The sequence below is a fragment of the Punica granatum genome, chromosome 7 (assembly GCF_007655135.1).
Source record: "Punica granatum isolate Tunisia-2019 chromosome 7, ASM765513v2, whole genome shotgun sequence".
Classification (NCBI taxonomy): Eukaryota; Viridiplantae; Streptophyta; class Magnoliopsida; order Myrtales; family Lythraceae; genus Punica; species Punica granatum.
The window spans coordinates 6,311,276-6,323,828 of record NC_045133.1 but is presented as its reverse complement, the minus strand read 5'-3'; the positions used below and the strand labels follow the sequence as shown (position 1 = coordinate 6,323,828).

The window sequence follows — 12,553 nt, the reverse complement described above, 5'->3', positions numbered from 1 at the left end:
GAATATGGTTATTAGCCAACAAGAAATCTAATTCCTTGGAATGAAGCTCGCATACGACCACTACCAATCGAAGTCTCATGTGGCCCAGGATCTACTAAAATACCTTGAGGAATCACTTACTAAGAAATAAATCCAACAGTTTCTTGGAACTGTGAATTATCTCAGGGACTTCCTTCCCATGATCGCCCGACTGACTCTCGTGCTCAAGAATATGCTAAAGAAGGATGCCCCAGCATGGGGGGCATTCCAAATCAAGGCAATTCAAGAACTCAAGGCTCAGTTGCGATCTCTGCCTCCTCTCCAAATTCCTTCTATAGGAAAGCGAATACTCCAGACATATGCTAGCAATAAGTACTAGAGTGTAATCCTGATAGAAGAGCTCAATGGCAAACGCTACATCTGCCGATACAAGAGTGAAAAATTCAAACAGCCTGAACAGCACTATCATTCCACATTCAAGTAAATCCTGGCAGTTATGAATCAGATAAAGAAATTTGAGTTACGATCGGGCATAAATTCACAATCAATATGAATAATATGTCTTCTTTCCTAAAGATGATCCAGTTCAAGCAAAAGCAAATGTCTCATCATCAACTTCTTAGATGGGCTGAACGATTCTCTAAATTTGGGTTCAAGGTCAAGCACGTCAAGGAAAAGCATAACACTCTCGTTGGCCTTTTGTCAAGGAAAGAACATGCATTGATTGGGCAACCACTACAATGTTTTTAATGGGGGACAAATCCAAACCGCTTGGGTCAACTAATGATATAATTCACATTTATTTATTTATTTATTTGGATGGCATGCAATAATTACATTTTATTTATTATTATTTATTGAATTTTTTTCCCATTTATAAATAAATAAATAAATTCTCCTATTTCTTGGTTCTTGGTCGCAATTGCAAAGTTTGCAACTTTCCAATTCTTCCGCCGGTTTCCGCGTCCACTTGGCTAATCCCCACTCCCTTTGCGACAGTCTTCCGTTGGCCTCCACCGAGGATTCCCCGTCGCGTCGTGCCCACTTCTCCCTTACATGGATTTTCAGTCTCACCTAATCTATGACGTTCTCAATGCATGTGGATCAGCATCCATTGACTGATTCGAGGACCTCGGAGCCTCCCCTGAACGAAAAACTTGTCCTCTCCCAATATCCTCCGGTGTATGCTTTCTGGGTAGTGGAGCATCTCCCAAGCTGACTTCCGAGTTTCTTGATTTTCCCCTCAATCATTGAGGTGAGATTAGTAGCTTTTGCTGAGAAGGGTCATCTGTTTTGGGGTTTCTGTGTTGTTGGGGTGCGACAGTGATGGAGGAACTGTGAGAAAGAAAAGGTTTTTAATCTGGGGAAGAGCCTAATTTGTGGGGGTTGTTCTTGATTTTTAATCTAATGGAGGGAGAATAAAGAATGGGTTTTGACCATTACTTTATTCTTTGTTTAAGTAGGTATTCTAATTCATTAACCTCACTGATAAGGACTTTATTAGTATTTATTTGACAAAAGAGGAAGATCTTATGATTCTATGTCTCCAATTTATAATTGCAGAACTTGTTCTTCCATTTCCTTTCAGGTGGACAGATGAATTCCTTCATTTTGTTGTCCTCTTGTGGTTCTGTGAGGTCCTGACAATGGCTTGATTCAGCTGCTTTTAGCCTCTGGGCATTTCTGAGCAGAAAAAGGGGCAGCTTTGAGCACTTCACTATGCCATTGTTTGAGCTGTTTAGGGCTGCTAGAGGGAAGCTTAGTGCAGCCCATGAGAAACCCACCTCAGTTTCAGCAGATCCATCATTTCCGTGAGTGGCACTTTACCTTATTGTCTGTCTTCTTTGCTCCCAGCTCATGTCCTAACATGTTATCCCATTTGTTTATGTGGCAGACCTGAGAATGACCATGTTGAGTTAGTATGGGAGAGTGGTCAGGTTGTGATGCAGGGGCAAACCAGCAGGGCTAAAAGGAATCCTTCTGCTAATAATTCTCACAGCGTACCGCCTTACAGCATACCTTCTCACAGCCCTAAAAGGGACAGAGATTTGAGCAGTTGCCCCCAACCAAGTTCTTCGGTGAAGTTCCGGATACCAGACTCAGGTTTGAATGAACTCCCTATGTCGGTGCCCTTGGGGGAAATGTGCTTGAGCAGCGATGATGATATTGTGCCTTGGTTTGATTATCCGATGGATGAGTCTCTGGGAAATGATTACTGCTCTGGTTTCCTGCCCGAGATATCGAGTGTAACTGCAAATGAGCCTTCTCAGAACAATTTTGACACTATGAAAAGAGGTAGTTGTAGTAATCAGGCTTACAGGGACTCTGATATCAAATCCGTACATGATGGTTTGAGTCTAGACCACAGGACATCAAAGATTTCTTCGCTGGCGAATGAGCCTTCTCACAACAATTTCGATGCAATGAAAAGAGGTAGTTGTAGTAATCAGCCTCAGAAGGACTCTAATATCAACTCGATGCAAGATGGTTTGAGTCTAGACCACAGGAATTCATCAAAGACTTCTTCTCTGGCTGTGACGAGCGAACCCATAAGACCTGGGCCTAGCCATGCTCCTGCCCAACAAACTCAATTCCCGTCTCGTAGAATGAGACAGGTCTCTGAAAACACTGGAACCAGTACAAATAACTACCGTGTTATTGGTGATTCGAGTCGGCTGACAAACTCTGCCCTTGGGGTTCCCAGCAAAAGGTCAGGGAAGCAGAATCCAGGGCCCTCGAGTAGTCGCACTGAGTTTGTAAATTTCTCCCATTTCTCGAGACCTGCTGCTCTTTATAAGTCCATTGTCGAGAATAAATGCCTAACTGTTGATTCTGGTCCTTCGAGTTTGGACAGTGCGGGTAAGCACAATGATTCTTCTCCTGGTGGGAAAACTGTGAAAGCCAATTGTGGTCCAATGAGGGAAATGAGATGTCATGGCCAGTTTTTAGTGGAGAAGCAAGTACCTGACTCAAGATCTTTGGAAGCTAAGCCATCTGAGAAACCTCCTTTGAAGGAACCTGAGGGAATCAGACAGAAGTATGCTGCCAAAGATGATAAACAGAGCAATGAAAGTCCTGGCCCAAGTACAAGTAAAGAGCCTCGGGATGCTGCAGAGCCCGTGGTTGCATCCTCTGTCTGCTCAGGCAATGGTGTCGATAGTGTTTCAGATGATCCCCCCAGTAATTTAAAAAGAAAAGGTTGCAGCAACTATGACTCTGAAGCACCTAGCGAAGTAAGTGAGAATTTCTTAGTATCTGTTTCTTCTAGCGATTGAAGGGGACATTTGGAAGTGCTTCCTGAACTTTGTTTACGAAACTGGTTTGCCAGATTCAGTTTCAAAAACTGTCTTTTATTATCTTTTTGCTAAGTATATTGAGTGATGTGTTTCAAATTTCTCACTGAAAGAGTATATTTCCTAAAATCTTTGTTGGTAAATACACTGAGTTTACCAAGCAATCGAGGAAAAAAAAGGGGGGAAAGAGAGTGAGAGAAGGGGAAGGAGGGGGGGCGGGGGGTGGGGTTGTGGTGGGTGGGGTGGGTTTCTGTGGTGTGGGGCGAGAAGTTCCTTTAGCCTGTCAGAATTGTTCTCTGGTCTTTTGCTGAAGTACAGTTTTCCTTCCATTTCCTGTAAACATGTAATTTAAGTGCAGGACGTTGAAGAAGATTCAGTGGGTGTCAGGAAATCAACTCCTGCTCGCGGCAGTGGTTCTAAGAGAAGCCGGGCTGCAGAAGTGCATAATTTATCAGAAAGGGTGAGAAAAATGTTCAATTATTTACAGAGGGAAACAGTTTTTGCCCATAACAATTATAGGTCGTGTTCTTTCTGAGGCTGAATTTCGGATTTTAACAACCAGAGGCGAAGGGACAGGATCAATGAGAAGATGCGTGCATTGCAAGAACTCATTCCAAACTGTAACAAGGTTGGTAACTTTCTTTGAATGTTTATGCAAGTTTCTTAAGCTTTACTTCAATTTTTTCTCCTTCATTATCTGACTTGGCAACACTTTAGATAATCTAGTTTTAACCTTAACTTACCAAAAAAAAAAAAAATTCATGAACCCCACAGAGTAATATTATTTCTGTAAAACTAATTCAACAAATGTTTCTATATGCTATGAAATAATAGCTGACACACAAATTTGGTTATTGAAAGGTGGACAAAGCATCAATGCTTGATGAGGCTATTGAGTATTTAAAGACGCTTCAACTCCAAGTTCAGGTAAAAGCATCTCTCCTATACTGAGCTTCATTGACCTCCCATTTAAATCAATTTGATGCATGGCAAGTTTATTCTTCTAGTCCACACATGGGAGAGTGTTCGATTATAAATACACTATCACACCTTTATATCCTTAGCTTAAAAGCTTTTAGATCAGCTGACGGTGGGTATTGTGGAAATTTCAAGAGCTTGGTACATCAGATTGTTTATGAAGTTATTATCGGTAATACTGCAGATAATGTCAATGGGAGCAGGCTTATATGTGCCACCAATGATGTTACCAGCACATATGGCCCAATTTTCACCAATGGGTGTAGGAATGGCCGCAGGATTGGGCTTCAGGATGGGTATGGTCAAACCCCATGGCGGACCACCCACTTGCCCAATGTTCCGGGTACCCCCCATGCAAGGAGCCCATTTTCCTAGCCCTATCATGTCCGGGCATCCAGCTTTGCATGGAATGGTGGGGCCCAACTTTCCTGTCATGGGACTTCCAGGACAAGGGATCCCTGTATCGATGCCACAGCAACCACCCTCGGTTCCTTTCCCGGGTGGTCCCCCTTTGAGACCATATGCAGGATTAAATGCCAGTGGTATGACAGGTCATATGGAGTATCCTGATGCAGCTTTTGCCTCTAGTTCGAAGGGACCAGCCGAAACTATCAATGGTGCCAGTTCCTCAATGAATCAGAACTTGAGTGAGGTTTGTATCAATAAACTTCATATGTGATGTTTATGATCGTTATCATTAATTCTATGTTTCCTGCAATGGAGTGGAAAGGCTTGGACATGAGATTGTCTTATAAACCAGGATCATTTTGCAACAAACTGATGAATTGCTCGTTTTGCGCTATAGCTGGAGTAGAGCAGAAATGCAATTCCATAGTATCATATCCCATTCCATACCCCATCATTTCATGGTAGTAAATGTGCCACAGTACTTCACAGAAATGAGCAAATATTCATCTTCTCGGGTTCCAGAAGGGTTTTAAAGTATGTGTACAATTGTAGGTAGTAATGGTTCAGAACAAATTTCTGAGCACGCATTTGCATCATCACGTGGAAAGCTCAAGTTTGCATGCATTACTGCTGTCACTTTAAGAGGATTCCCTGAGGATGCAAGTTCTTATCTTCACGAATGCATATATGAAATATGCTTATGAAGTCTCTTGTATTGGTTTTTAGTGTGTCGCAGGCAACAATTATATATTACTCGATTAAACTTGACAGGTTTTCTTGGAAGCTTAACTAACCTGGAATAATGTGATAGACATAACAAATGAACAAATATATCGGGTCGGGGGCTATATCAGCTCATATTCAAAACTCGTGCTTGCCGTAAATTTATCATGCTGTTGAGCTAATTTAATGGCCTTCTGCAGATCCAGCAGTTTAATAAGTTCGGTACCTTTTCATTTATTTCTTTTCCCTACTTTCAGTACCAATCGAAACATAGTGGTTGTGAACAGCCTGAAAATGGCGCTGTCGCCTCGACTACCACTGCCAGAGATGATAACGGACCAAGTACAGCTGCTAATGAGTAAGTTAGACTTCTCTTTTTCTTTTTATTCGAGAAGCAGGGAGGTTCTTATATTTGACACTCTGATCTCCCTTTTACAGAGAGAAACCGGTCTGACAGAATTGATCACAGGTGCTGAAGCTTCTGCTTTTGCCCGAAATCTCGGGATGTCCATTTTGACTAGGCAAAGTTACTTAGAATGGCAGGCTGGATATGTTTTTTCGGTGATAACCAACAGTAACTGGATATCCAGATTGTAGGGTTACGCAGTTGCACTGGAAATTATGGAACCAAGAGGATATCGAGGATCTTACTCTTGACTTGTATATTAACATAGATAGCTTTTCCTTTCTGGGTTACTCATAACTTGAACTGTGTAATGTTCAATGTGTAATTGACAGCAATTCTTTTTATTGATGATAATATAATTCTTTCAATACATGTTTGGATTCTCTGGTTTTACGCTTCACAGTTGAAAGTACGGGATTCTTATTTCATTAAATATCCATCGGATTTTTAACACGATGTTGTCGTCCTTCCTTCTTGCACTGAGTTGTTTTTACTTCGGTGTAGCTGGTTTGCTGTAAATCCCACTCTGCCATATCCGGCGCCAAATTCTTCCCAAAATCACGAGTAAGATCGATCATTTGCTTGGATTTCTATGGTGCCTCACATCCCGAATCAAACAAGCGCGGTATTAGGGAGTCGGGATCAAGACAGACAGAATATTGAGAAAGAGCACAAAACGAAAGTACTAGAAAAAGAAGCTCTGCCACGGAGCAGAACAGTCGAGCAATTATTCATCAGAGTGAAACCCAACAATTCACTACTACTCCATTGGCGGCTGCAGCTTTTCTCAATGAACATAACAATGATCAGCACTAAAACAAAAGAAGACCCTTTTTGCAATAAGGACACGGCTACCCCAAGGAAAAGGCCACGGCCCATGAAGGGCCCCCTCGACCACGAGCTCAGGACCGATGATACAGGAGGACAAGCTTTTGGGGGGGCCGCGGGCTAAGATATTGAAGAGAGAGCAATGATGGGAAGAAAGTTGACCATCATGTTCACATCCCTCCCCACTACCATAGCAAAAGGTGGGGAAGGGAAGCTGGAATTTTTCAACCGGACAACTTCTTTTTTTTTTTTGTCCGTTCCCTTGATAATTGATGATTTCAAAGGGGGCCTTCAAATGGTTTTAAGAGCTGATGTGATGAAAAGCAAACCTTGAAAGACTGGTTTCTTATCATGCTGTCTTGCTGATAAAGTTGGTTCAAATTTTCATAATCAGAAGGATTAAGGGCAAATAATGATTGTTATTGAGATCTTAAGCTTCCATTTAGGGTAAGCCGCTTGTCATGATGGTGATGCTCAGTGGTGTTAATGACATCATTTCCAGGCCTTGCCTGCGTTTTGACAAGACACAAAGATTAGAGATTTCAATTTAATTCACTTCTTTTTTATTTTTTTTTAACTTGAGTGACTTAAACCAAAAAGCTTATGGGGCATGCATGTGCTAGTGTTCCCACCTCTACTGTTAATGGGCCAAATTAAGGAGCATTTGCAGTACATGTGTCATCATCATCTTCTGACATTAGTAATCTCAAATCATTAAAAGAATTGATGAGAAAAAAGGGACTAATGACTAAACAGAAAGATGCCCAGATTTTTGTTTAGTTTCCATTGTTTTACGGTCATGGTATGGCACTTGACAGTAGGGATGTGCACGGATACCGGATATATCCAGAACCAGTCAGAATCTACCCGTTATGGTATAGTCCGGATAACTCATATTGAAAATAGAATAGAGTTTGGATATTAAAATAAGGAACCGGTAAAAATCGGTTCCGATTCCGGTTCCTACCTACAGGGTATCCAGAACTGGAACCGAAATCGAAACCGGAACGGATACCCGAAACCGTATGATACTTACTAATTTTTTAAAAAAGGAGTAAAGTTACTTAATTCAGAAAACATAATAGGGCAAAAGTAAGGATTTCTCTATATTTTGCGGGAGAGATCTTCTAGCAGTAAGAAACCCCCTCAAGATTTCACGGTTCGGGCGAGACAGGGAGAAACGTAAACCTAAATATCCATTCTCCTTCCTCTTATGTATGTCTTTTCTCTAATCTGAGTAATCTCCATTTCCTTTCTCGATTTCTCTCAATCCAACCGTCTCCGACTCTCCAATCTCCTTCTGCTCTCTCTCTCGCTCTCTATTTTCATCTCCGACTCTCCAGAGATCTCCTCGGTCTCCGACTCTCCACCAAGGTAAAGTTTCTTTTTCTTATTGGCAGTGTCATGGTGCAATGGCCGGTGGAGAACCCAACAAAGGAGGGTCTGGGTTAGATATAGGGTCGGATTACTCAGGAACCCATCTTCGTCCTTGAATGATTCGTATACTGATTCCATCAAACTCGCTGCATATCAAAGAGTGCATAAATCCAAAAGGTTCATATATCATTACAGAAAAAAGTTTAATACTCTACTCTCATGGCAGCTATTACCTGTTTGTGGCAAAGTGTTTTTTACGAAAACAAAGAACGGTATATTTGCGTGATTACTAATTATAGATGAGACATTTTCGGTTTTATTTAGCTAGACAATAAAATTTATAGGTTCCAGCAGGGTACCCAGAACTTATTGGTATGATACATGGTCCGGGTAAGTTTCAGTTCCAGAATTCAACGGGGTAGAGTCCAGTTCCAAAATCTTGAAACTTATCCCTTATAGGATAGGGTCCGAGTATCGTAAAAAAAAAAAGAAACAAAGTACCCATAATCGATCATCCATACTTGACAGTTGCATATGAAATGTCACAGTTCATTGGATCTCTTATGGGAGAAAATATACGAGGATGGTTCTACAGAACACAATATCTATGGCTTTTTAACATGAGCCGGAGTTGGCCTTTTGAATTTATTGGAACTTCCAGATAGGTGTAGGCCAATAGGTCCCTTTGATATCTCAAACGGAGGGCCCCGGCCGATTGGTTTTCTGGGGCAGTCTAGTTTCCGGTTTTCACGGCTATATGTATAGATTGACCACTGGGATTGACGTCGTGATTCTGCTCGGCCAAACTTGGAAAAATGGCGTTCGCTGATTTAATTTGGTTATTTCGTTACGGTTTTTTGCCTACCTATAAAACAGTAAACAAACTTAGGATCTTTCCCTTGTATAGTTGATGTGCTATATGAGTAATTGCATGAGCACTATTTTGAAATGCCGCACGATTGAAAATGACGATCCAAAGATGCCGTGAATCTGGCAAGACATGGTCTTTATTGAGCTAAGATAATTATCTAAGTTGTCTATCTCATATTCGTTTTCACACATTGTTCATGCTTTTATGTTATTTTCTGTTTTCCTTCCTTTTAGTTCAATATATATATACACATACATACATACATACATATATATATATATTGTTCTTTTGGTTTTTTTTCTTGAATTTTCTTCCTTCATTATTCTCCACCAATCTATTTTTCTTTTTCTATGTTGGACCTTTTACTTGAAGTTATTTAAAGAAAAAGAAAATATATTAGTTAGCATGTTCACAGTAGAGGCTAAATGAATAAGCTCAAGAATTTTTTTTCAAAAAGTGGTGAGGAATATACTTTATGGTTATTATAAAAATAATGTATTAGATAACAAATATATACAATCTAAATTTTAATTTATATCATCTATATCTATGCTACTACAAAAGAGAAGAAAAATTTTGGACTAATTTTCACTTTTCAATAACATCATTGTTGATAATTTCTAAATATTTTGGGCCATTAAATTGGAGATAATCAATTCATACTATATTTTAACCACCTACTCATCCTATATTCCACTTTTCTCTCTCATTTGCACCGCTACTTCCTCTAAAAATCTAAAAATTATAGAGTAAATTATCACTGTCGCCCTCCACTTATTCATTTGTCACCGTTTTTGTCCCTGACATATTTTTGCCACCAATTAGCCCCAAAAGTTGGCATTCCGTCTAACATTTATACATTTCCATGACGGAAAGGTGACATGGCATATAACGCCATCCATGAATTTTTCGTCACGGATGTTAACGGAAAGGTATAAATGTTAGACGGAATACCAACGTTTGGATGTAACTGATAGCAAAAATATATCAGGGGCAAAAACGGTGACAAATAAATAAGTGGAGGGCGACAATAATAATCTATTCTATGCTATATCACCTTTTTTTTTCCTGTAAATTCCATTTCATTTTCATAAATTTTAATTAATGATTTGGAGTATAATCATCTTGAAGACTAATTTCGAATTTTGGGGCAAGCCAATGTCCCGAGGTCCCGGGACTCATTCTGATTGAAACATGGGGTGGGTCTTTACCAACTAATTCAAGAAGTAGATGATGCTATTAACAAATTAAAGAGTACGTAAATAATACGTAAAACTCAATAATTATTATTTTACATAGAATCGTGCGTGCGCAAGAACTATAGTCTAGTATTCATATAAACTAGGTGAATTCCTGAGCATCGTTCAGGTGCCCTTATCGATTAAATGTTATAAATATTAAATATAATAATATCCTAATTTTCTTCACATGAATATTGAATTAATTATATTATAATATGTGATTATAATTTTTTGGTTGCTATATAAATAATAACACATAATTCTACAATCTTTATTGTGTCTTAAACTTATATTTGACAAATATCTTTTTTTTCCAAAGAATTATTGTTATAATTAATTTAAACATTTTAAAAATCACACTTACTTTTATTTAAATTTATAAGGTAGAACAAATATTTTTGAATTGTTCAAACATAATAATTAAAAGGGAATAAGAATGGCTATCCAAGAAAGAAAAGTGTAATACTGTTACTCATGCTGATTGGATAAAATTGATCCACTAACATATAGCTCTTTACATCGACATTTATTGGGCGGTATTTTAATGAAGCTATAGTTATATATTGAAATTCTTGACAGCGTATAAGTCTCCTTCACGAAATAACGGTTGGAACAAATTGATTGAGACTTTCTTATGCTTGTATGCATTAACATCCCAATATTTCATATGCTTATCCACGTACGTTTTCCCAATTTGCAATTTAAAGCCAGACTTATTAATTAATTAATCAATAAAATTTCTTTAAGGAGATAAACTTCCCAAGCTAACTTTCCCAATATCATCATATCTTTCAATGTTGTGGACTCATCCAATTTTAAGCTGCTACTCATTCAATTCCACCGCCTTGCCATTCCTTAAATTATTTTGTATTCATTCTTCTCGGCCATTTTAAGTTGCACAACCAAAATACACAGAGAGGAAGGGTGATTTTTATGCGAAATCGGAAGGGAGCCAAGAGGAAGAAGAAAATGTGAGAGAAATTCTAGAAAATAGAAAACATTGGGTTTTGATGAGGTTTGGGGACCTGACAATGTGAATAACCTATTCCTAATATGATATTTTTATCGTAATTATAATTAGTTTATTAGAACTACATTGTTATGGTCATGTATGTATCACGAATCATGCATATATTTTTATATTATCGATTATGATATTTGAAAATGAGTAGTGAGGTTTTGAATTGTGCAACTAGGATTGATAGAAATTGGTGAGTCACGTGGCGCCTTGAGAGTCCTAAGCTGAGCAGTAGAAAAGAGCTACCAAAAGTAGAGAGGCTGCCAGTGTGGAGCCAGCACTGTGGTCGAAAGCTGGGAAGGGGCATAGGGATGATTTAAGGTCTGAAGGTCTCGACGACATTTTTACAATATTATTGCACCCGTGCTATGATCCGATTAGTTTAGGTTATGGTTATTCACTGGGCGTAAGCTCACCCTCAAAATATATTTTTTCAGTGTTTTACAGGTTAAAATGACGGTGGATTCGGGGCATTTTATTAGGATTTTTACTCGTTTGTTCGAATTTGTAATTTTCTGAATATACATTATATGTATGGAAAATGATCAATATTAATCGATTTTCATCTTACAAATTTCGGGATTTTACATAGCGGTAATTTCATTAGAAGTAATAATTTATAAATAAACAATTTTTTATTGAAATATATATATATATAGTAAAAAAGCGCAAACATACCTCTTCATCAAGGAAAATCATGTCAAAATTAATGATTTTTTTTTTACTCGTTGTGTTCACGGCATCTCTTAATTTTGTGAACCTCTCTCTGTTTTTCATGTCTCAATGCTTTCATCGTACAATAAATCTTTTTAGCGCCTCAAAATCCGTAATATTACATATAGAAAAGATAAATTAACAAAAAAAACAGTTATAGTCACATGTGAGTATGAATTTAGTCTTGTCTAGAACACACACTCGATCAAGTTTAAGCGGAGGGAGAGATCATAGTTACCTTTATTCACATTGAACACCAGAATGATGTTCTTGTTTAAAAGATCGAAGCACTATCGATTTCTGATTTTTGGTAGGATATATATATATATATATATATATATGAAGAGTAGAAGAGTCAAATTTACATATATAATCTACATATATTTTTGTATATAATTTAATTGGCATCTATATATGCATATATGCAGGCGGTATATATATAATCTATATATGCAACCAGCATATATAATCCATAAACTGCACACGTATGTATATATAGATATATGCAAACCACATATATATATATATAGATTATATATATAATTTTGCAAACGGCATATACATGCACATATATAAGCAAACTGTATATATATGATATATGCATACAATGTGAACTATATTTCATTGTATATAATTTATATATTGGACTATATTAAATTATATCTTGAAATTTTTAACGGTGTATAAGCCTCCTTCACGAAGTAATCATAAAAGAAT

General features: G+C 38.2%; 1 protein-coding gene across 1 annotated transcript; it reads left to right on the top strand.

Annotated features, from left to right (window-relative positions):
- Positions 1-862: 862 nt before the first annotated feature.
- On the top strand, positions 863-6,159 carry LOC116214258 (transcription factor PIF3-like). Its single transcript, XM_031549639.1, has 9 exons — positions 863-1,234; positions 1,568-1,790; positions 1,874-3,212; positions 3,631-3,732; positions 3,835-3,900; positions 4,134-4,199; positions 4,435-4,902; positions 5,639-5,739; positions 5,820-6,159. Exons 2-9 carry the CDS (start codon positions 1,699-1,701, stop codon positions 5,833-5,835), a joined length of 2,250 nt encoding a protein of 749 aa, XP_031405499.1. The 5' UTR covers positions 863-1,234; positions 1,568-1,698; the 3' UTR covers positions 5,836-6,159.
- Positions 6,160-12,553: the final 6,394 nt, after the last annotated feature.

Bases quoted from the DNA above. Each gene is read 5' to 3' on its own strand.
- LOC116214258 (XM_031549639.1), top strand. From the start codon at position 1,699: ATGCCATTGTTTGAGCTGTTTAGGGCTGCTAGAGGGAAGCTTAGTGCA. The intron at 1,791-1,873 runs GTGAGTGGCACT...TTTATGTGGCAG, and splicing joins TCAGCAGATCCATCATTTCC to ACCTGAGAATGACCATGTTG. The intron at 3,733-3,834 runs GTGAGAAAAATG...TTTAACAACCAG, and splicing joins TGCATAATTTATCAGAAAGG to AGGCGAAGGGACAGGATCAA.